Here is a 23,441-nt window from a genome sequence, read left to right as displayed (position 1 = left end):
TTTTGCCCCGGCAAACTCCGGATCCCTTTCACAGCATACTCCCTTCCTCGGCAAACTCCCTTCCCCGGCACAAGAGAACCCAGCCAACGTGACAAAATAAAAACCAGCCCCGTTAGAAGACGGCAACGGAGTCTACCTTGTGCAGACTTTCGGTACGGCAGTGTTTATTTTTGCTGATTCGATTACTGTATCACCGGCCAAGTCCTTTCCCGGCATAGATCTAGAGAATCTTAGAACATGTTGAAGATCGCGAATCAGTGAAGGAGGCTAATTGCATTCTTTGAGTCAGTGCTATCAAAAGTTTTAGAGAAATGTTTGATCCTGTAATACCAAAGTGTATAAAACCTGGAACTCTTGAAAAAAGGCCAAGCCAGAAGATATGTAATTTTCAAGTATGGATAAAGGTTGAAAAAAATTATTAGTGCTGATATTTCCTCTGTATCCATGCTATCGCATATGCTTTGTGATATTTGGAATACACATATGGATGAGATCTTGAACATGTCATAAACCTATCTCCCTACGTTCCTTTGTATCCTTTACTAGGTCAGAGCTGCGGCTCGCTCCAAGCTCCTAACCCCATCTCGCCCGCCGCCCTGGCAGCCATTCTTGTCTGTCTTTCTTTCTTTATTCAAGTTGTTACAGGACAACACACTGCGGGCACTAGGCAGCGAAGCTGATATTGTGGCCACAGACATATAAATATACAATACAAAATGGACATGTATATACAAGCAATAGAATAAAATAGTTTTTACATTAAAAGCAGTTAAAGCTAACATTTTGTACGAACTAGCTAAGGATTTACTGGACAGAGGTACGGCTGGAAGTGAATCTTTTGGTAGATATCGTGTACACACACAGTGCTTCTGAAAGCTGTCTATTGGTGACAGCGTCATGGTCAGGTGAGCCCTGGAGCAGGAGTGAAACAGTAGGCCGTTGTTGTACAAGGCGTTCAACGGTGGAGGTGAGTTTGCTACGCTGGTCGGAATACAGGGGGCAGTGTAGCAGGTAGTGTTGAACTGTTTCGGAGGAAGCCCCACAGACACAATGTTTGCTCTTGATGTTCATTTTGTACAAAGTACTGTTTAGTTGGCACCAACCCATGCGTAGCCTGGCAGCTTGGATGTTACTGTGCCTTGGGCCGAGTCGTCGGTAAGTTTGGTGGTGCCTTGTGGATAGCAGATGCTTTTTGCTAACTCTCTTGAAATCAGTGAGGCTTTGGGCGTCTCTGACTGTCTGCGGTAGCTGGTTCCAGAGTGACGATGTGAAAGGAATAAAGCTGTTTTTGAATGTCTGGGTCCGGCAACGAGGAACATGAAGGTGAGTGTTGTTACGTAGCTGTAGACGTGTTGTAGACTGGGCGCCTCTTGTTGACGGAGTAAGCAGCTGTAGATGTGGGGGTACAGGTCCGTTCTTCATGTTGTACATGATGGTGAGTGAGTTGAGCTGTCGTCTGGTGGCTAGAGAGTCCCATTCCAGTTCCTGCAGTAGGTTAGATTTTGGAGTACCTTTCATCGCCCCTGTGACGAGAAGGCCTGCTTGGTACTGGACCTGTTCTAGTAACCTGCTAGCTGAACTTGCCAAGTCACCCAGTAGCGCTGACGCGTACTCCAACTTGGGTCGAACTAGAGCAAAGTATGCTGTTTCTAAGGCCTGTCTTCCAAGTTTGCCACTGACTTTGCGCAAGAGGCCTAGCAGTTTTCTACTCTTGCCTGTGACCACCTGTACGTGTTCCGTCCATCTGAGGGATTGGTGAATGGTGACACCTAGATGGCTGTAGAAAGGCACTTGTTCCACAATCTTCCCGAGTAAGTAGATAGGAGGTAGCTGGACGTTGTTACGATCAGATTTTATGCAGACTACCTTACACTTATCAGGGTGTAAACTGAGGCCCCAGTCAAGAAACCAGGTGGATACTAGTTGTAGATCTATATTTGTGGTGGCTGCCACTTCCTGCACAGTCTTGGCTGAGTTGTAGAGAGATGTGTCGTCTGCAAAACAGTTTAGTGATGACCTGCATGGGAGGCTCATCAGATCATTTAGGTACAGCAGGAACAACAAAGGTCCCAGTATACTGCCTTGAGGTACACCTGCTGCCGTTGAACCCCAGGATGAGGTCACACCGTTTATGACAACTCTTTGTTGCCTTCCCGTTAGGTAGCTATGGAACCAGTGTAGTAGAGGTCCCCCCAGTCCGTAGCGCGTAAGCTTGTATGTCAGTCCCTGGTGCCAAACTGTATCGAAAGCTCGCTTAACATCTAAGAAAACCACTGCTGTGCAGGAGGTGTTAGGGTCATCTATCGACTTGGCCCAGTCATGTACAAGTCGAACTAACTGGAGGACGGTTCCATCACCCTTTCTGAAGCCTGACTGGTGGCTATGTAGAAGGTTGTTTACTTCCAGGTAGCTGTACAGGTGGTTGTGCACGAGCCGTTCCATCACCTTAGCTACCTTGTCTGTCTGATTGTCCTTTTAGGTAAGTACGTCCATACTTGAACAATTTTTAGGATTTAAAAAAAAAACATATGAAATGATGATACCACGCGTAAAACTCACTAAAAGTGTTTATCACGGTTTTCGACCGAAAATATTTTTCCACATAAAAATGTGCTAAATAGGCTAAAGATTCGATAAATAAACAAACAAACAAACAAGTTGTTTCCTCGTTCTAACGTACACCTCCTTCCACCCAACAGTTCTTGTGGTCGTGGTTGTGATCTTCCGTTCTCAGAAGTAAGTACACGCGTATTCCAATTTGACATCGATATCTCTACTTTTTATTGTTCGCCACGCTAAATATATATGAGTTATATTTATGAATTATTGTATATGTGGCCAGACCAGGTCATGTATGTCTAATGCCATCAACACTAGGTAAAACTTTCGCCAAAATTACTGCACTGAGAAGCTATTTGTCTTGAAAGAATCATTAAACATCCGTGCTCTATAATGAATTAGCTATAAGAAAGGTATCTGTAATTTCAACTTAAAGTAGTATTTCAATATAATCTATGTTGATGAAATGTGTGATTGATTTAGATCTAGTTGTTACAGCAAAGCAATGTTTACATTCATGGTAAGTTCTACAACACGAAACAACGGTTTTTGCATTTGTATTTTTTTTTGTATTGATTTTTGTATTTTTGCATCATAGATGTCGTTCACGAATGTCAAATGAGGAGACAACACAGGCCCAACAGAACGTCATGCCAGAAGAACCTGTCTACCAGTCACTCAACCCGCCAACTACGCTGGACGTCACTTACATGGGGCTTCAACCACCGAATCGTCGCGTCAATGCGTCCACACAAACCCAGGAGGTTAGCGTTGCGCAGTCGACAGCACGTACCTTTAGCCTCCTTCACCGCCGTCTCTAGTGCCATGGCGGAAGTTGTTTTTTTTGGGGTGTGTTCACTCCCCCCGGTATATATTCCTTTCCCGGCATATTTTCCTTTCCCGTCGTATTCCCAGATAAAAATTGCAACTCGACGACCCCCGCCACCCCACCCCCCCCAAAAAAATTCCGACATGGCCCTAGAGACGCCTGTGAAGGAGGCTAACGCACCTTGCGATCATTTTTTCCTGGGCAAATATTGATCATAAAGGTCTAGTTTTCTGCTAGAGAGGACAGGAGTATATGCATAATGTATTCTTAAAATCTGACAAAGAATTGTGACCTTTCACATGCTTTGACCTGTAATTGATCTCTAATCTCCAAGCAGATCCTGCGGTGCCATAAGGTGGTATCAAAGCTAGCTAGCCAAGGAGCATAGCCGGCCAAAGGGAGTCAGACGGTGGGTTTGATACTATGTTACGCCGCCGTGGACCTGCTTGGAGATTAATTGATCTCTATATTTCAGCTGACAACTGGACTGATCCATAAGGACAGGTGATGAAGTATCATGATATTATATATTAACTCCGAAGTTTCATGAAAAATCATAATGAGAATCTTCTCGCCGTAGATCTTTAAAATTCGGAGTTGACCTCGAGCTTTTTTAGCCAAAACAAACCCGACAAATTCAGCTTTGCAGTTGGGGTTAAGACTTGAGGTTTGAACTGTGAAATTATTTTCCTTGGTTTATCATTGTTTGATGTATAATCTTCATATCCATTAAATGGTATTAAGATTTGTAAATGTTGACGGGGAAGAGTTTGTATAAGTCACACGTTTTTTTTCCTCCCCCCTGCACGTTCTGTTGTTTTCTTTTCTTTGCTTTATGTTATCATTTTTTAAAGTGCAAAATAAAATCAAACAATCAATGTACATAGGTAAATTATACATGTTTTTGATTGTTTTGCATGTCTTAGCTTCGGCCGCATGGCGCGTTGGATACACCCGATCCCTCAATCTCGGAAGTTAAGCAACGCGCGGTCCGGACAGTTCTTGGATGGGGGACCAATCAAGGACGACCGGATTGCTGTAGCCTCACGAAGCTTTCCACGAAAACGTCTTCCGGGAGGGACGTAAAACGGGGGTCCCGTGCTCGAGGAGGTGCCTCGACCACGTTAAATAGCCACATTACTCATAATTTGGGTACCTACTGGCTGGCAAAACACACCTGTTGGTTTTCATTATTAACCATGCGAAATTGTATTTACAGCTCCCACCCCAGTACAGCGCCCCGGGTGAGGACCAGGCCTACCAGCCCCTGTCACGGGAAACTATGGAGGCCTCCAGCGGGTACGCCAGTCTGCAACAACCCACCTACGAACAGGTCAGGAGTAGCGGGAATCCTGGTGAGGACGACTACGAAAATCCCGACCAAGGCGAACCAAGCCGAGAAGACCACCCAACCGACACCGACGAGGTCACCTTGGATTCGCAACAGGACGAATACTTAGAAATCGTGGGATGAACTTTGATTCCAAGACATTCATAATGTGCAAACGTTCAAACAGTGCACGTCAAACATGGTGGAAGACGAAACACATTTATGTCAAACTGCTCTTTCTATGATCACGCAAGAAAATAGCTGTTTCATGAGGTCACCCAATTCCATCCAAACTTCTCAACATTCACCGACAAAAAGAAAACAATTCTCCTTCTAACTTCACAAAACCCACACATAATAGAAAAGGTGGGATAGTTGAAATTTGATCTTTTGTGTCTTTAGCATTGTACTACTGTCTAAATCACACGTCAGAAACAATAAACTATGGTGGGTCAAAAACTGTGCGTCAACTTGTACTTTGTACCAACTTGATTACAAGAAATATATCTATAGTCATCACAGGTTGACCTGCCAACTACATTGCTCATGGGCTCGCATAATTAAACGCCTAAAACATGTAAAAAAAACAGCCGGAGGTGAACATCTGCTTGGAGAGATTTATCCTTGACCTTTGTACTTATGGTAGATTTTCATTTGTCCTTTTGTGAACAACTGTTTTAAGAAGCGAGAAGAAGTTCAACCTGTACAGTAACATACTAGAATGTATGAAGAAGTCTGAGCATTTTCCGAAAGTGTTAATAAGTTAACTGAGTGTGCTATAAGCAGGGAAAGTTTGCCGACGAGTAATAACCTGTGGTTGATGTAATTAGGCAGTGGAGTATGTAATGGGTGACTGTTACGGCCATTGACCTTTCTATTCACGGTAGATTTTCAATCTGTCCTTATGTTAACAACTGTTTTAAGAGGCGAGAAGAAATTGAGCATGTAAATACTAGAATGTATGAAGAAATTTGAGCATATTCGGAAAGTGCTAATAAGTTAACTGAGTGTCCTATAAGCCGGGAAAGTTTGCCAAGGAGTTATAACCTGTGGTTCATATAATTAGGGCAGTGGAGTATGTAATGGGCGAATGGTTCGGTCACTGACCTTTCTACTTACGGTAGATTTGCCATGTGTCCTTATGTTTACAACTGTTTTAAGAAGCGAGAAGTGGAACCTGTACATACTACAATGTCTTAGTCAATGTAGATGTGGTAAGATACCATTTTATTATATCAAAACTGTACCTTATAGCTATTGCTCCGACCTGTACCTAGACGACCGTCCTTGTCACGGTAGATTACAAACCGGTCCTTCTGGTTCGTAGGACCGCCCAGAGATTGAAGCTAACAGGAGTCTGAGGTTTAAAGATTGTACACGAACACGTTGGAGTTTGTACATATTTCCGTACGTGGTGGAATACTCAACGCCACAGTGTGACGGCAACGTCTCGGGCTGCACTCACGGCAGGTTTGTGGCATTTGTTCCGATCAAGTTGTGGTTTGGCAATTCAAGGTAAAATCATCATTCACGCACTGTTTAACAGGCTGGTATACATGTAACGTTACAACAACCCAAAATTCCACTATTGTTATAAAAACAAATTAATGTCCAGTGGCGTTTATAGTAATGCGAAAAAGGAAGAGTAGCTAGTATAGATTTTGATTTAAAAAAACGAGAGGGAGAGAGTGGTGTAAAAATACTAGTGGTGACGTAAATGTGGTGACCAAGTTCCAATGTGCTCGTAACAACAGCAACAACAATTTGACTCAGCTTTTAGTTCTAGTTAGAAAATTTCCCCAACAGTTTCGTACATCTACTGTGTCTGTGTGTGTAAAGTAGGTGGGTATTAACCTGTGTTTGTTGATACAGTTTCTGTCGAATTGTGAACTTCTCGTGACGAGACAAGCTAAGACTATGATAACAAGTGCTCATTATCCCTTAGGCAGCGGGTCAAGGATTTTTGTAGTTGCAGTGTTGAATCGCCCATAGAACTACCCGGTTTGGCTTTGAAGTTCCGTAGCCTGGAGTCCAGCCTTGTTGGATTTGGCCCCCTCCCGATAAAGGTTCTATTCCGTAGGCTGGTTAGAAACCTTCGCGAGCGGACCATGAAAGCTAGGCTGGAGATCAGGCGCAGGCTAGAAGTTCCGAGTCGCAGTGACCCACAATGAAGTATGCGGGCTTGTCGGTCAGCGAGTTTCCAGCGAAGCCTAAGGGAAAATTCAATGGGCAATTTACACGTCCCTGCAAAGTATGGGGAGACTTTTGTAATAGGTGCCATTTCAGTTAATCTCGAAGCAGATCCCATGGTGGCATTAAGATAGTATCAAAAGTCGGCAAAGGAGTGCAGTCGGTCTAGGATTATTCAGTAGGCAAGTAGTAGTAGTAGTAGTAGTAGTAGTCCACTGTGTTCTGCCACTCTCCAAGAAAATGTATTTAAGTATTTGTAGGTATAATCTCCGTTCTAATCATCACTTGAATGTATACAAATCTTTCCAACGATTATACACATTTCGGACTCACATTTAGATAAGGATATCACAAATGAATCCTGCTACAAGAAAATATAACGTAGGACATGGAATCTACCTGCAGATAAGGAAAGACACTCAGGGAAAAAAAGGTTGAAATACATCTATTCTTTTGATGCAGGATCGTCGAGATGGCAAACGCCACGTCCAACATTACGAGACCTACGATAAAATCGTGGGGTTTTGTTCTCATGGTTCTTTTCTTCATTGGTGTCTACGGGATTTATAGAAACAAGTTTATGGAAGAACCCCAAGTCAGGCAGCCGCCCTACAGGATTCTCAACAGGTATTACCAGTATCTTCATAAAAGTGGTATCTCACTGCACTTGGGGAACTGGTGCGGCACCACTGGGTTCGGAAGATACTCAACGAATTTTAGAGATTTTCAAATATAGTCTAAAAAAGAAATTCAGAGATAAAGAACGAATATTCTTACGTTATGTCTATTTTGTTGTCTTCTAAGTCTTACTTTCACGTATTACTTAATATCTAAATTATTAAAAAATCGGAGAAAACAACAAAACAGTGCCGCAGTGAACGAACCCCGCAGTGCCGCACTGGTGCCCCAAGTGCAGGAAGATACCTCCTTTAGTTAGTGTCCCCTCGTTCTGGTACGTCAATGGGAAAGTCAACCTCACTAGTTGTGTAAAAGAAAGCTCAAATATCCCTTGTCCTGTTCCGTTGACACGTATGAAAGGCGCAGATTACATTGTTGTTTAATCGATGTTCCTCCCACACAAAACATTTGTTAGTATACTTACAATGATCAACCATCTAGACATGATTTGCATATGAGTAAAATTTGCAAACGATCCTTTCATGTTCAACCTTCATTTTCTAGTTAGATGTACTTGTATTGAATAGTTTCTGCCAGGTCGTTCTAGTGACGCTGAAGAAGGGAGTTAGCCAGGCATATACTCATTAGCCAGCTTTAATACGAACGTTATGTTATGACACCGGTATACTGTATCTGCCTGGAGATTATCTATATCAAGGACACAGTCCTTGTTTGAATATGCATATGGTTCACCAGGATATCTAACCTTCATAAACGTAGTGTGTTCAACCATAGTGTTCAGATTTTCGAAAATGACAAATCAACACATAATGAATAGAAATGTCTACTTTGCTGTATGACAGGACGTTTAAAGGGGAAGGTGCCTGTGACGCCAAGCGAAACTTCATGTTCGTCAAAGTGCACAAGGCGGGAAGCACGACAGCCACCTGCATCTTCCAACGCTTCGGGTACGAACACAACCTGACCTTCGTTCTGTCCGTGATCAAGAGTGACGTCGGTTGGCCCAACCTCTTGAGACAAGAAGACTTCATACCGTCGGCAGACGGTACTTATAATGTTCTAGTCGATCACACGGTTTACAATAGGCAGTTGTTAGACCATCTGATGCCCACTGACACTGTGTACATCTCTATCCTTAGGCAGCCACTGGCTCAACTTCGGTCTGTGTTCAACTGGTATGGCCTTGCTAAGAAAATAAAAGGGTTGGGCCGGTCAGATCCGGTTGCGTCCTTCATAAAAAGTCCCAACCAATTTCACGTCCCTTACGTCAAAGCCCTTAGCCATACAAGACAACCATATACCCTTGAAAAGAATTTCATGGCGTATGACTTAGGGTTTCCTCTCGGACTGTCTGACAGCCAATCGTCCATTGATGAGTTTGTCGAAACGCTGTCCAGAGAAATTGACCTGGTTCTTATTTTAGAACATATGGACGAATCTCTTGTCTTGCTGAGGAGGAGGATGTGTTGGGCCTTAAAAGACATTCTTTATAACGTCGAACCCAAAAACCTACGAAGTTATAAAAAAACACCAATGAGCACGGCCTTGCTGAATCAGCATCGCCGATGGAGCAATGTAGATTATCAGCTGTACGATCACTTTAACGCAACGCTTTGGCAGAAGATTGGAAAAGAGGGCGCTGATTTTCTGCACGAGGTGCACCATTTTCGAAACGTGCTGAATCAAACGACTATCTTTTGCACCAAAGCAATGGTGAAAGTACCTGCTTTTGACGAAAAACACAAAAACGTTGTTAGGTCGACATTTGCGTTGAATGGGAAAGCTAGCAAACTGACCATTCCAAAGACAGCGTGGCATGAAGAATTTGACATAGACCCGGCCTTGTGTCTCAAACTAAAAATGGAGTGGGTTGATTGGGAACATGTTCTAAAAAAGAAACACAAAATGCCTCAAAATATATCTTCCGGCATCACAAGGGCTATCGAATATCCTAGCACCAAAGTTCTGGATAAATCTCTATTGCTAAAAATCTTTGACGTTGATTAGAAATATGACATTTTGGGGGGGGGGGGGCGCTGTACGCTGTAGTAATAACGATAAATCTCCAAATGACAATTAGGCCACAGCAAGTAAATTGTATGGATGACATCAGTGTGCTCGCTGAAAACAACACAACTGACAAACCACAATTACGTCACAGATTGTGTTACCTACGGTCATTTGTTATATTTGATTTCTAATAAGAACCCATATTTTAGGCATTTACCTTGTACCTGAGCATTATAAGAGCTGTCAAATATACGACATAGTCCAATAATTGTTAAGCATTGCACTAACCATCTGCTTTGTTAGTACTGAAATATATTTGAAGAATCACTGTAAGCGGATATGTTTTTTTTTCTTCCTTGGAGAAAGTCACATTTTATGCGGGAATGAAAACTCGACACTGTACATTTAAAGTTGATGTTACTTTGATACTAGTAGTCTCATCTTTTTCATTCTTATTGGGGTAGATTTTAGTTCATGAACATTGAGTTCTTAGTGTGTTCCAGTACTCTTTTTATAGATTTCAGTGTTTCATTTTCTTGTTGTTAACATTGAATCTGTTTTAGACTTGCTAATAAAGACTCACTGACATCTTGACTTGTCTAATGTCTGTGACTAATGAAAGATAACGGATGTTGATTAACAGGAAGTTCATGTGTTGATAAGATCACGTGTCTAACTTTCGAGAGTTTTGATTCTCACTTTAAAGAATAGCCAGTAGATATTAGGTACCCTTGTGAGTAATGAGGCTGTACAGTTCTTCACTTTACTCAGGTGAGTACCTAGCTTCGGCTAGGGCCGTCCCTCGGCTAGGGCGTTAAATGGAGGTCCCGTTTATGGGGAGAGCCACACCCCATGCACGTTAAAGAACCCCCACACGTGCGATGGTGCGGTGTATGTTGGTGCAAATCCTTCTGTCGGGAGTTGGTGATTCACTTCAAATCACCCGGATGAAGGCCTGGCGAACCTCTGTCTCGTATCAGCCACATGGTGAATTACATCATTCACCCGGACGGGAGACCTGGCGCATCCCCGTCTTGTACTAGTAATTAGCCAGCGAAAGGGTATGTCACCCCGTAAGGGGCGGTATAAATCCGTTGTGTGTAAACATGTGCGAACATGTGTGATCACGTCGACCGATGAGGATGATGATGAGACAGTTCTTCAGGCTAAAGGATGCCAAAGTGGTCGTTGAAAATTTCATCTGCGTATGCCTTAGTGTTGAAAGAAAGTTTAGCTTTGCACTATTGCGTATTGTCTAAGTCACTACTATTGTCACAAACAATAAACTATAGTGGGTCAAAAATGTGCGTCAGTTTGTACCAAGTTGATTACCAAAATTAAAAAAAAATATATATATTGTCGTCACAGGTTGTCCTGCCAACTACACTGCTCACGGGTTCTCATGATAAAAACACCAAACAACACGTCAAAAAGGAGTCGAACATCTGCTTGGAGAGATTTATCATTGCCCTTTCTACTTATGGTAGATTTTCCATCTGTCCTTGTGTTAAGAACTGTTTTACGAAGCTAGAAGAAGTTGAACCTGTACACACTAGAATGTATGAAGAAATCTGAGCATATTCGGAAAGTGTTAATAATTTAGCTGAGTGTCCTATAAGCCGGGAAAGTTTGCCGAGGAGTGATAACCTGTGGTTCATGTATTATTTTGTGGGCGACTGTTTCGGTCATTGACCTTTTTACTCACGGTAGAACTGTCCTTATGTTTACAACTGTTTTAAGAAGCGAGAAGTGGAACCTGTATATACTACAATGTCTTTGTCAATGTAGATGTGGTAAGATACCATTTTATTATATCAAAACTGTACCTTATAGCTATTGCTACGACCTGTACGTAGACGGTCGTCCTTGTGACGGTAGGTTAAAAACCGGTCCTTCTGGTTCGTAGGGACGGTTACGCCCAGAGACTGAAGCTAACAGGAGTCGGAGGTTTAAAGATTGTACACGAAGACGTACGTTGGAGTTTGTACATATTTCCGTACGTGGTGGAATACTCAACGCCACAGTGTGACGGCAACGTCTCGGGCTGCACTCACGGCAGGTTTGTGGCATTTGTTCCGATCAAGTTGTGGTCACGTTGGCAATTAAAGGTAAAATCATCATTCACGCACTGTTAAACAGGCTGGTATACATGTAACGTTACAACAACGCAAAATTCCACTATTGTTATAAAAACAAATTAATGTCCAGTGTCTTTTACAGTATTGCGAAATATGAAGAGTAGCTAGTATGGCTAGTGTAGATTTTGATTTTTGATAAAAACGGGAGGGAGAGAGTAGTGTAATTAAATAATGGTGACGTAAATGTGTTGGCCAAGTTCCAATGTGCTCGTAACAACAGCAACAATTTGACTCTGCTTTTAGTTATTTCTATTTCGAAAATTCCCCAACAGTACAGTGTCTCTGTGTGTATAGAAGGTGGGTATTAACCTGTGTTTGTTGATACTGTTTATGTCGAATTATGAACTTCTGGTGACTAGACAAGAACAACAAGTGCTCATCATCACACAGGCAGCGGGTCAAGGATTTTGACGACGCCTCAGGGGAGTCGTCAAGTGGTATATATTGCGTTCAGTCTGCAAAAATTCTACGAATTGCACAGGAATTTTTCCACAGGAATGTAGTATGATGGGTATGCAAGCACCCCCCCCCCAATCTGTTCCAGATGTATCTCTGTTATGCAATGGTGGAATGTAGGTCACACTGGATCCCTGGAGGAATTTGTCCCTTGAAACTTAAGTGGTAGACAGGGAAACTCTGCACAATGGATCACGTTGTCTTGGTTGTTATGTTATGTTATGAAGGATACATTTACTTTTCTAGAGCTTGTTCAAGCCATACGCCACAGGCAGACAGGAAATACTTCATATAGAGGTCATGATCTTGAATGATGGCATCCTAATGGTTATCATATTCAGAGCCAACTATAATTGTTCAAGGCCTATTATACTATCCAAGGACTGGAATATTACGAAGTAGGACAGCCATATGGGTAAGGTGCAAGAAAGTCATTCAAGGACGGAAGTGCTGGAAACAGTTGGTTCTTCCTTATTTTTTATTCTCCACTACACACTGTAGTACTCAGCTGTAGGTTTAGATGATCTTAGGTTACTGGCAGACCATTGTGCTGTACCAGGGATGGTACATTTCTGCTGGCTGTAGGTTTATGTTACAGGTGGGCTCGTATATTGTGCCAGGGATAGTGCGACAGGGAAGTTCCAGTCTATTTCTGATTTGAGCTGTATTGTTGTTCCCCTCAATCGTCGTCATGGCAATAATATTTGTATTGCCAGTCTTGTTTGTCGTTGTTGTCGGTGAATCGCCCATAGATTTACCCGGCTTGGCTCTGAAGTTCCGTCTGGGGTCCAGCCTTGTTGGATTTGGCCCCTTCCGATCAAGGTCGCTATTCCTCAGGCTGGTAAGACTCCTTCGTGAGCGGAACATGAAAGCTAGGCTGGAGATCAGGCGCAGGCTAGAAGTTCCGAGCGTGACCCATAATGAAGTATGCGGGCATGTCGGTCAGCGAGTTTCCAGCGAAGCCTATGGGAAAATTCAAAGGGCAATTTACACGTCCCTGCAAAGTATGGGGAGATTTATGTAATAGGTGCCATTTCAGTTAATCTCCAAGCAGATCCCATGGTGGCATTAAGATAGTATCAAAAGTCGGCAAAGGAGTGCAGTCGGTCTAGTATTATTCAGTAGACCAGTAGTAGTAGTAGTCCACTGTGTTCTGCCACTCTCCAAGAAAACGTATTCAAGTATTTGTAGGTACAATCTCCGTTCTAATCATCACATGAATGTATAGAAATCTTTCCAACGATTATACACATTTCGGACTCACATTTAGATAAGAATATCACAAATGAATCCTGCTACAAGAAAATATAACGTAGGACATGGAATCTACATGAAGATAAGGAAAGACAACGAAGGAAAATTATAGGTTGAAATATATCTATTCTTTTGATCCAGGATCGTCGAGATGGCAAACGCCACGTCCAACATTACGAGACCTACGATAAAATCATGGGGTTTTGTTCTCATGGTTCTTTTCTTCATTGGGCTCTGTGGGACTTATAGAAAGAACTTTATGAAAGAACCCACAGTCCAGTCCGCGCAGCCGCCCTACACGATTCTCAACAGGTAACCAATATCTTCATACAGGTGGTATCTCGATGCACTTGGGGCACTGGTGCGGCACTGCGGGGTTCGAAAGATGAATCATAATCTTCATGCAGACTTGCCGCGGTGCCATAAGATAGTACCAAAGCTGGCCAAAGAGTATAGCCGGCCAAAGGGGGCCAGGCGGCTTCTACTCCTTGGCCAGCTTTGATATTAAATTTATGTTATGGCAGTGCTGTATCTGCCTGGAGATTATTTATATCTAGGACACAGTCCTTGTTTGAATATTGTTTATTAAGATATCTTACCTTCATGAACGTAATGTATTCAACCATAGTGTTCATATTTTCGAAAATGACAAAGCAACGCATAACGAATGGAAATGTTTGCTTTGCTGCATGACAGGACGTTTACAAGTGAGGGCGCCTGTGAAGCCAAGCGAAACTTCATGTTCGTCAAAGTTCACAAAGCGGGAAGCACGACCGCTAATTGCATCTTCCAACGCTTCGGTTACGAACACAACCTGACCTTCGTTCTGCCTGTGATCAGGAGTGACGTCGGTTGGCCCAACCTCTTGAGACAGGAAGACTTCATACCGTCGGCAGACGGTACTTACAATGTTCTAGTTGATCACACGGTTTACAATAGGCAGTTGTTAGACCATCTCATGCCCCCTGACACCATGTACATCGCTATCCTTAGGCAGCCTCTTTCTCACCTTCGATCTGTGTTCAACTCGTATCACCTTGTGAAAAAAATGAGGGGATTGCAGCGGTCAGATCCTGTTGCGTCCTTCATAAAAAGTCCAGACCAATTCCACGTTCCTTACGTCAAGGCCCTAAGCCATACAAGAGAACCATATACCCTTGCAAAGAATTATATGGCGTATGACCTTGGGTTTCCTCTCGGACTGTCTGACAGCCAATCGTCCATTGATGAGTATATCGAAACGCTGTCCAGAGAAATTGACCTGGTTCTCATTTTAGAACATATGGCCGAATCTCTTGTCTTGCTGAGGAGAATGATGTGTTGGACCTTAAAAGACATTCTTTATAACGTCGCACCCAAAAACCTGAAGAAATATAAAAAGACACCAATGAGTACGGCCTTGCTGAAGCAACACCGCCGATGGAGCAATGTAGATTATCAGCTGTACGATCACTTTAACGCGACACTTTGGCAGAAGATACAAAGAGAAGGCGCTGATTTTCCACACGAAGTGCGCCATTTTCAAAACGTGCTGAATCAAACGGCTATCTTTTGTACCAAAGCAATTATGAAAGTACCCAAAATTGAGTTGAATTTGACAGCTGGCAAACTGACCATTCCAAAGACAACTTGGCACGAAGAATTTGACATTGATTCGACTCTCTGTCTTAAGCTAAAAATGGAGTGGCACGATTGGTCACATGTTTTAAAAAAGACACACAAAATGCCTCCAAATTTATCTTCCGGTTTCAGAAGAGCCATCTCAATGACGAACACCAGAGTTCTGGATAAATCTCTGCTGCTAAATATTTTTCACGTTGATTAGAAACAGTTGTAACGGTCATGACCTTTGACTTATGATGTAATTAGGAATTGACAGTACTAGACTATATATATGAGCTTAGATTAGCATGTTAGGTAATCCCTGATTGGTTGGGTGTTGAGAGCAACCAACCTTGATTGGCTATGTTAAACAAGGAGCTATGTCCAGTATCAGGGTGAAATGCACGAAGTTAGGGTGTACGAAGTTGTACGAAGTTGTACTAAGTTACAACCGTTTCCAACTGGCTTTGATGCTATATCGGGAGTCACAGATGACGTCAAAACATTTATTGGATGACGTAATCTAACTTCGTACAGTAGGCAGGGTAGGGCGGCATGTGTGCGAAGTTGTCCGAAGTTGTGCAAAGTTACGTGACGTCATCTAACTTCGGACAGTGGGCAGGGTAGGTCAACAAGTGTGCAAAGTTGTCCTAAGTTGTGCAAAGTTACGTGACGTCATCTAACTTTGGACAGTGGGCAGGGTAGGTCAACAAGTGTGCAAAGTTGTCCTAAGTTGTGCAAAGTTACGTGACGTCATCTAACTTCGGACAGTGGGCAGGGTAGGTCAACAAGTGTGCAAAGTTGTCCTAAGTTGTGCAAAGTTAAGTGACGTCATCTAACTTCGGACAGTGGGCAGGGTAGGTCAACAAGTGTGCAAAGTTGTCCTAAGTTGTGCAAAGTTAAGTGACGTCATCTAACTTTGGACAGTGGGCAGGGTAGGTCAACAAGTGTGCAAAGTTGTCCTAAGTTGTGCAAAGTTACGTGACGTCATCTAACTTTGGACAGTGGGCAGGGTAGGTCAACAAGTGTGCAAAGTTGTCCTAAGTTGTGCAAAGTTACGTGACGTCATCTAACTTTGGACAGTGGGCAGGGTAGGTCAACAAGTGTGCGAAGTTGTCCTAACTTGTGCAAAGTCACGTGACGTCATCTAACTCTGGACAGTGGGCAGGGTAGGGCGGCATGTGTACGAATTTGTCCAAAGTTAATTAATACATAGTAAAAACTTATATATGTGTAAATAAGATACACACCACTCACGCATATAAGCAAATAAAATATAGATGCACATTAATCAGCACAAAATCAATGTTCATACATTGTAAAAATTTCATTTATTTCACTTTTTTTGTCTTTTATTTCTCCTCTTAACGTTCGTTTTAGCAATGCACACAAAATAATTTAAGTTCACTCTTAATATTATATTTCCCTTTTTTTACGTCACTTCTAAATACAAGTACCTGAAAACATCTCCCCTATCTATTTATAAACTACATGTATTGCAGTCATCTTTCACTACTTTGTATCATAAGAAGTAGTAGTTGTTATTTTATTCCTTGTAATTTAACAATTAATTGAAGTACTTCCACCATTTAGTACATAAGTAAACCCAGCAGACGGACTACCACTGTCCGTATGGTCTTTCCGCAACTTCGTGTAAACATCAGTCACAAGTTCTTGAATCCATTTACAGATAGTAGATTTCCCAGCGCCTGCCAAGACAACAGGTAAATGTCATTTTGATCCCCGCTAATAGATGTTTAAAAAGAATAGAACAAATGAAATAAAAGCAGCCGTGGCGCAATACAGAGATTGAAAAACGACACCATTCTACGAACGCATTCCAGGTTCGAATTAAAAAAAAAACATCTGAGCAAATGACGTAAATGTCTGTTGGTGACGTTAAGCAAAAGAATGTTCGACAAGGTATGGTTCTAGAAATGACGGTTGTAAATTTTGAACATATAACGTTATATCTACATTGAATCAAACGTTTGATTTGAAACAATAAAAAAGGTGTTTAGAAGTAAATCTACCTGTTGGCAGACAGATAGCTGTCCACAGAAGAACATCTTCCCTCCATTTGGTGTCAGGTGGAGAGACTTGTGCATGGCTTACAGCAAAAGCCGCGACCGTGATAAGGCTATATAAAACAGCCACCGTTGGCACGCAAAAAACAGATGCAACAGCACAACCGGCCCTGTGAAGAATAAGACAAATCTTAATAAAGATAAGTAATCTGCATTCTGATAAGAAATATGTTGTTTTGTAAGATGTAACTTCTAAAGAATAGATCATTTATGAATCAAAAGTCAGAACTCAAAACATATCAAGGTGCGATTTATACGACTAACCCACCTGAACAAGTTCTTCCGGAAAACCCTTCCAGTCAAACTCGACTTTCCAGGACGAATGGAGATCTGTAGCCTTCAAAGATTTACTGCACGACATGATATGATATAATATTGTCCGTAAATCCCCCGTTAAGAAAGTCTATTTCGTCAAAGACACGGACTAAAAAGTAGCCGTGGCGACTCCAGCGCCACACGGTTTCAAACTGTTAGACTGAAAAACGACACCGTTCGAAGAACGCATTCCGGTTTCGAATTACGAAAACACCTGAGTTAGTGACGTAAACGTCAGATTGTGACGTCTAAGAAGATGAGAACATTAGAAGAAAGGTTCTAGAAATGACAGTTGAGACATTTGAACGTAACACAGAAAACTTGTAGACGCGTAGTGTAGTATATGTATCGCCAAAGTCATGCTAGGCGACATCTTCCCAGGAATACGCGACCTGATCAGTACACCCGGCTGACTGTCCAAAGTTTAGATGACGTCATGGTTAGCGTGACGTCATAACTTCGGACAAGTTCGTACAACTCCGTACACCACCCGGCTGACTGTCCAAAGTTTAGATGACGTCATCGTTAGCGTGACGTCATAACTTCGGACAAGTTCGTACAACTCCGTACACCACCCGGCTGACTGTCCAAGTTTAGATGACGTCATAACTTCGGACAAGTTCGTACAACTCCGTACACCACCCGGCTGACTGTCCAAGTTTAGATGACGTCATAACTTCGGACAAGTTCGTACAACTTTGGACAACTTTGGACAACTTCAGACATCTAACTTAACTTAGGACAGCTTCGTGCATTTCACCCTGATACTGGACATGGGTTGTTATACTAATTGGCCTTAGAGATTGTACGAAGATATTTGTCAGTCGAAGCCTACGGCTAGTCCCACTGTTGGATTGTGTACTAGTTAGTTGGCTAGACCAACTCTCTGTTGGTTAGATCACTCACTGTTGGATTGTGTACTAGTTGGTTAGACTAATTCTCTCTCTCTGTATATATTCAGATTTCTGTATTATCTTATCCCTAGACCTGTAACTGTAAACTTGCTGTTGTTATTTGAAAGAGTGTCTGAAATCATACCAAACTTTTCAACAAAAAAGACACACTTCCTGCTAAGATCACCGAATCAATCTATCATAGAAAATGTGGGACATTTCATTTTCAACTGTTTTCAAAGAAGAAGTCCAACCCCGCTATAGTAATGTAGGTTTAGAATCGTATTTGATATTCTGTATGTACATACAGTCAGTTAATTTTCATATGTTAGAATTTAGATTATTTACCTGTTCTAAATCACTTCATGCAATTGATTTTGTTCACCTGCAATTAGACCAATGGGCAATAAACTTTATTCATTTATTATTTATTATACGGCTCACGAGTAGTAATCGGACTGGTTTGACTCTGAGTTTCTAATAAGCTAATAGAACTTAGAAACCAAACGCCCTAACGTTTCACAGTACATGGTTGGGGTAGGTAGCGCTAATCGCTTAGTACCGTTGAAATTGTATTACAAAGAGCAATATTGAATAAAATAATTTTTAGGCTTTTTATTTTATTTGATAGGTGATATTTGTAATAAGTCTGAATTGTTTTGAATAAACAAATGCAAATGTGACGTTAGCCTTACGAAGACTATGCAGTTTTTATCTGATACCATGCATTATACAGTAGAAGCCAGTTAATTGCACAGCGGATAACTGCACACTTCTGTTAATTGCACGGAATCACCAAATCCTGTAGTGGTTTGGTCCAGCTGGATAACTTCGCTTTGTTGCGCCATCCGGATGATTGCACGAAATATGCTGGCAAATGGGGCGTGTAATTAAACGGCTTCTGCTGGATTTTGTATTGAATTGTTCTGCCGTTTCATTCTAGTGAGTGACGCTAAAGAAGAGTGATGGATGTCACTCTAACCGTCTGATAGTAAATCTCCTTATTTCTCATTCGGCTGTAGAGATTGAATTGTATTTGAATGCATGTTTATATGGTACAGTATCATGATGTGTTGGAGGAGTCTGTTACGGAGAAGATGCACGAATGATAATTAAGCACAAATTATTAGAATTAAGAAATGCACCTGTCTTGCCGGAATCTATGTGTGACGGCGTCATAACCAACATGGAACGGGGAACTTCTGATTGGTCCGCGGCGCCTGGCTACATGATAATTACTAATAAAGACTCACTGACATCTTGAGTGTTTTTTTTTGTCTAATGTCTGTGGCTAATGGAAGATAACGGATGTTTGTTGGCAGCAAGTTCGTTTGTTAATAACATCACGTGTCTAACTTTCGTGACTTTTGAATCCTCACCTTGCAAAATAGCCAGTAGATATTAGGTACCCTTACGAGTAATGAGGCTGTACACTTCTTCATGCTGAAGAATGCCAAAGTGGTCGTTAAAAATTCCATCCGTGTATGTCGTAGTGTTGAAAGAAAGTTTACCTTTGCGCTGTTGAGTATTGTCTAAATCACTATTCTCACAAACAAGAAACTATAGTGTGTCAAAAATGTGAGTCAGTTTGTACTTTGTACCAAGATGATTACAAACAAAATATATATAGTCGTCACAGGTTGTCCTGCCAACTATACTGCTGATAAAACCGCATGAAAAACACGTCAAAAATGGACAGTCAAACATCTGCTTGGAGAGATTTACCCTTCACGCCCTTCACCTTTGTACTTATATTCATCTGTCCTTGTGTGAACAACTGTTTTAAGAAGCGAGAAGAAGTTCAACCTGTACACACTAGAATGTATGAAGAAATCTGGGCATTTTCAGAAAGTGTTGACAAGTTACCTGAGTGTCCTATAAGCAGGGAAAGTTTGTCGAGGAGTGATAACCTGCGGTTGATGTAATTAGTGCAGGGGAGTATGTAATGGGCGACTGGTTCGGTCATTGACTTTTCTACTTACGGTAGATTTTCCATCTGTCCTTATGTTTACAACTGCTGTAAGAAGCGAGAAGAAGTTGAACTTGTACATACTAAAATGTATTAATCCAGTATGCAGATGCGTTCTAATATCAAAAATTGCACCTTATATCTATTGCTGCTACCTGTACTTATCTTGTTTGATCGATCAGAAATGTAGAAAAATGTCATTCATTAATTCATTAAAAACCGGTCCTTCTGGCTAGTAATGCCGGTTACGCCCATAGTTGTCATAGCTGATAGATGTCAGTTGAGTTTTGAAGATTGTACACGGACACGTACGTTAGAGTTTATACTTTTTCCCGTACGTGTTGGAATACTCAGAACACCACAGTGTGAAGACAACGTCTCGGACTGCGCTAACAGCAGGTTTGTGGCATTTGTTCCGCTCAAGTTCTGCTCTAAGTTGTTGTTTGGCAGTAAAATCACCATTCACGCACTACTAAACAAGGTGGTCTACATGCACAACAACGCAAAAGTCCACTTTTGCTCTTAAACAATGCAATAATGTCCAGTGTCTTTGAGTAATTTACTGTTGTGACATATGAAGAGTAGATTTTGATGAATCGAGAGGGAAAAAGGGGAGAAAAATAATGGTCAGGTAACCTAAATTTGGTGGCAAAGTGCTAATGTGCTCGTAACGACAATAATGTGACGCCATTTTCAATCTTGAACAGTTTCGTACATTTTGTACTGCTCGTGCCATCCGTTTTCGCTCAAAATATTCTCCCGGTCATCACTGCATATGGTTTTTATAGTGTCCAGAGTCTGTCTGTGTAAAGTGGGCGGGTATTTACCTGTGTTTGTTGATACTGTTCATGAACTTCTGGTGCACACATTTTGCACAAGAGGGACGAGACACTGAGTGTAACTAGTCCATGGGCGTCGGGCCGAGGATCTTTTGTCGTTGTTGTTGTTGTTGAATCGTCCATAGAGCTACCCGGTTTGGCTCCGGTTCCGTAGCCTGGAGTCCAGCTTTGTTGGATTTAGCCCCCTCCCGATAAAGGTCTTTATTCCGTAGGCTGTTATTTTTAATTAGCGGGAGCGGACCAAAGCTAAGGCTAAAGTTCAGGCGCTGGCGAGAAGTTCCTAGCAATTACCAGAGAGGAAAGAAGAGACTCGGAAGCTATATTACGGCTGGATACCAGGCTAAGAAGTTCCGAGCGTGACCCATAATTAAGTATGCGGGTATCAGCGAGAGTCAAGCGAACCCTGAGGGAAATTCCAAAGGGAAATTTACACGTCACTGCAAAATATCGGGAGAGTTATGTATAGGTGCCATTTAGCAGATCCTACGGTGGCATAAGATAGTAACAAAAGTTGGCAAAGGAGTGCAGCCGGTCTAGGAATACTAGTATTCGGTAGGCCACCCTCCAAGAAAATGTATTCATTGACAAGTATTTGTAGGTACAATATCCGTTCTAATCATCACTTGAATGTATACAAACTTTCCAACGATTATACATATTCCGGACTCACATTTAGATAAGGATAGTATAAATGAATCCTACTACATGAAAATATAAAGTAGGGTATGAAATCTATGAACGTCACTTTGTTACCTTTGCCAGAATGGCATAAGGTTATATTTATGGATTGTTCTCGATATAATGATAAACGCACAGAGCTGTTCACATTTCTTTCCGCTTGCTCTAAAGAATTTGCTACTCTATGTTCGATAGATAAACTCAACTACATTCTGGGAGGCGATAATCCGCACTGTGTGTGTATAAGTAGGCAAATATAGTCATGATTGTTTATACCGTAGAACCAATAGTGTAAATGACATGCTGGACCCTTTATTGATGTATTTATACCTATAGATATCCTTATATATGTGTTTAGTTGTACTGTAAGTAGTTGTTATACATGTAGACCTTACGAAAGTCGCTGTACTTTTGTCGTGTCAATAAAGATTGTTGTATATAAAATAAGGAAAGACACTCTATGAAAAAGAAAAAAGTTGAAATACATTTATTATTTTGATCTAGGGCCTTCAAGATGGAGAAAGCCACGTCCAGCATAATGAGACCTACCATAAAATCATGGGGTTTTGTTCTCATGGTTCTTTTCTTCATTGGGCTCTGCGGGATGTATAGAAACAGGTTTATGAAAGACACCCTAGTCCATTCCAGGCAGCCACATTACAGGATTATAAACAGGTAACCAGTATCTTCATAAGGGTGGTATCTCACTGCACTCGGGGAACTGGTGCGGCACTGCGTAGTTAGAAAGATTACTCAACGAATTTCAGAGATAAAAACACGAATTTTCTAATTTTTGTCTAAGTCATGCCTTTACATATTACGCAATATCTAAATTATGAAAAAAAATCGGAAAAAAGAACAAAACAGTGCCGCAGTGAACGAACCCCGCAATGCCACACCTGTGCCCCAATTTTGACGTAATATGACGTAATTATGACGTCATTAATTGATTTCAATAGATGGATTAAAAACGTTTACATGAATGTTTTTTGTAAGAAAATACCAAATAGTGATGAAATCTGAGTGAAAATAAGCTGCTTGTACTTTTCATCATGATATTGTACGTCGGCCATCTTGGATTTTGACCAATTACGTCATCTCATTAGCATACTAGTAATCTATGAATATTTTATTATAAATGTTAAACTAAGATGTGTTCGATATTAAAGATATATGAAAAGAAGTTTAGTTTAGCAAGAAAATCTTAAAATCCCGTTGTTTAAACCAAAATTAGTGATTTTCGTAAAATTTGCCTTTCAGAAACCCGTTGCCATGGCAACACGAAAAATTATAAACTTACCCAAGTCCTTTTAAATTGTTGCCAAAAATTTAAAAAAAATCACTAAGTTTGATTGTTCTAGCACGAGCCGTTTGGGAGCTGTAGGACGTCAAAGTTGGCGCAGAAACTTTTACCCCCCCCCCCCCCATCTGGATAGGGTTAAGTTAAAGTGGTGAACCATCTAGACATGATTTGCATAAGAGTGAAATTTACATACGATCCTCATAATTAATATATGTTGAACCATTCTAGTTAGATATACTCGTAATGAATTGTTCTGCCAGGTCATTTAAGTGAAGCTGAAGAAGAGCGTCCAGTTGTAGAGATTGAATATTAATCTCCAGTCAGACTTACCCCGGTGCCATAGGATAGTA

At 41.5% G+C, this 23,441-nt stretch overlaps 4 protein-coding genes and 1 long non-coding RNA gene across 7 annotated transcripts in view; 4 read left to right on the top strand and 1 right to left on the bottom strand.

Annotated features, from left to right (window-relative positions):
* LOC118404571 (protein crumbs-like) overlaps positions 1–2,118 on the top strand; it is a 9,602-nt gene extending 7,484 nt beyond the window's left edge. The window contains exon 11 of the mRNA XM_035803747.1: positions 547–2,118. Coding sequence (XP_035659640.1) covers positions 547–680 — 134 coding nt within the window. The 3' untranslated portion in view covers positions 681–2,118. The remainder of the gene's footprint in view (positions 1–546) is intronic.
* Positions 2,119–2,606: 488 nt separating this feature from the next.
* Positions 2,607–6,249, top strand: LOC118404570. The gene is made up of 3 exons (XM_035803745.1): positions 2,607–2,736; positions 3,158–3,323; positions 4,608–6,249. Exons 2-3 carry the CDS (start codon positions 3,171–3,173, stop codon positions 4,860–4,862), a joined length of 408 nt encoding a protein of 135 aa, XP_035659638.1. The 5' UTR covers positions 2,607–2,736; positions 3,158–3,170; the 3' UTR covers positions 4,863–6,249.
* On the bottom strand, positions 5,711–11,167 carry LOC118404572. The gene is made up of 2 exons (XR_004829781.1): positions 11,101–11,167; positions 5,711–5,895 (listed from the first exon to the last, which is right to left on the bottom strand). It is a non-coding gene; the product is annotated as an uncharacterized LOC118404572 (long non-coding RNA).
* Positions 6,059–15,383, top strand: LOC118404569 (galactose-3-O-sulfotransferase 2-like). 3 transcript variants are annotated; one of them, XM_035803744.1, is made up of 3 exons: positions 6,059–6,188; positions 7,371–7,535; positions 14,102–15,383. In XM_035803744.1, the coding sequence occupies exons 2-3, from the start codon at positions 7,381–7,383 to the stop codon at positions 15,228–15,230; spliced, it is 1,284 nt and encodes a 427-aa protein (XP_035659637.1). In that variant the 5' UTR covers positions 6,059–6,188; positions 7,371–7,380; the 3' UTR covers positions 15,231–15,383. The 3 variants fall into 3 exon arrangements, with proteins under 3 accessions (XP_035659637.1, XP_035659635.1, XP_035659636.1); XM_035803742.1 differs by lacking the exon at positions 14,102–15,383 and adding an exon at positions 8,390–10,331; XM_035803743.1 differs by lacking the exons at positions 6,059–6,188; positions 7,371–7,535 and adding exons at positions 11,020–11,616; positions 13,547–13,717.
* A 4,387-nt stretch (positions 15,384–19,770) lies between these two features.
* Positions 19,771–23,441, top strand: part of LOC118404290 (galactosylceramide sulfotransferase-like) — a 5,183-nt gene continuing 1,512 nt past the window's right edge. The window contains exons 1-2 of the mRNA XM_035803357.1: positions 19,771–20,670; positions 22,293–22,463. Of these exons, the coding sequence (XP_035659250.1) occupies positions 20,510–20,670; positions 22,293–22,463 (332 nt within the window). The 5' untranslated portion in view covers positions 19,771–20,509. The remainder of the gene's footprint in view (positions 20,671–22,292; positions 22,464–23,441) is intronic.

The sequence above is a fragment of the Branchiostoma floridae genome, chromosome 17, assembly GCF_000003815.2.
Source record: "Branchiostoma floridae strain S238N-H82 chromosome 17, Bfl_VNyyK, whole genome shotgun sequence".
Lineage (NCBI taxonomy): Eukaryota > Metazoa > Chordata > Leptocardii > Amphioxiformes > Branchiostomatidae > Branchiostoma > Branchiostoma floridae.
Note: the sequence above shows the minus strand (reverse complement) of the source record. Positions and strands in the feature narration are given on the sequence as shown.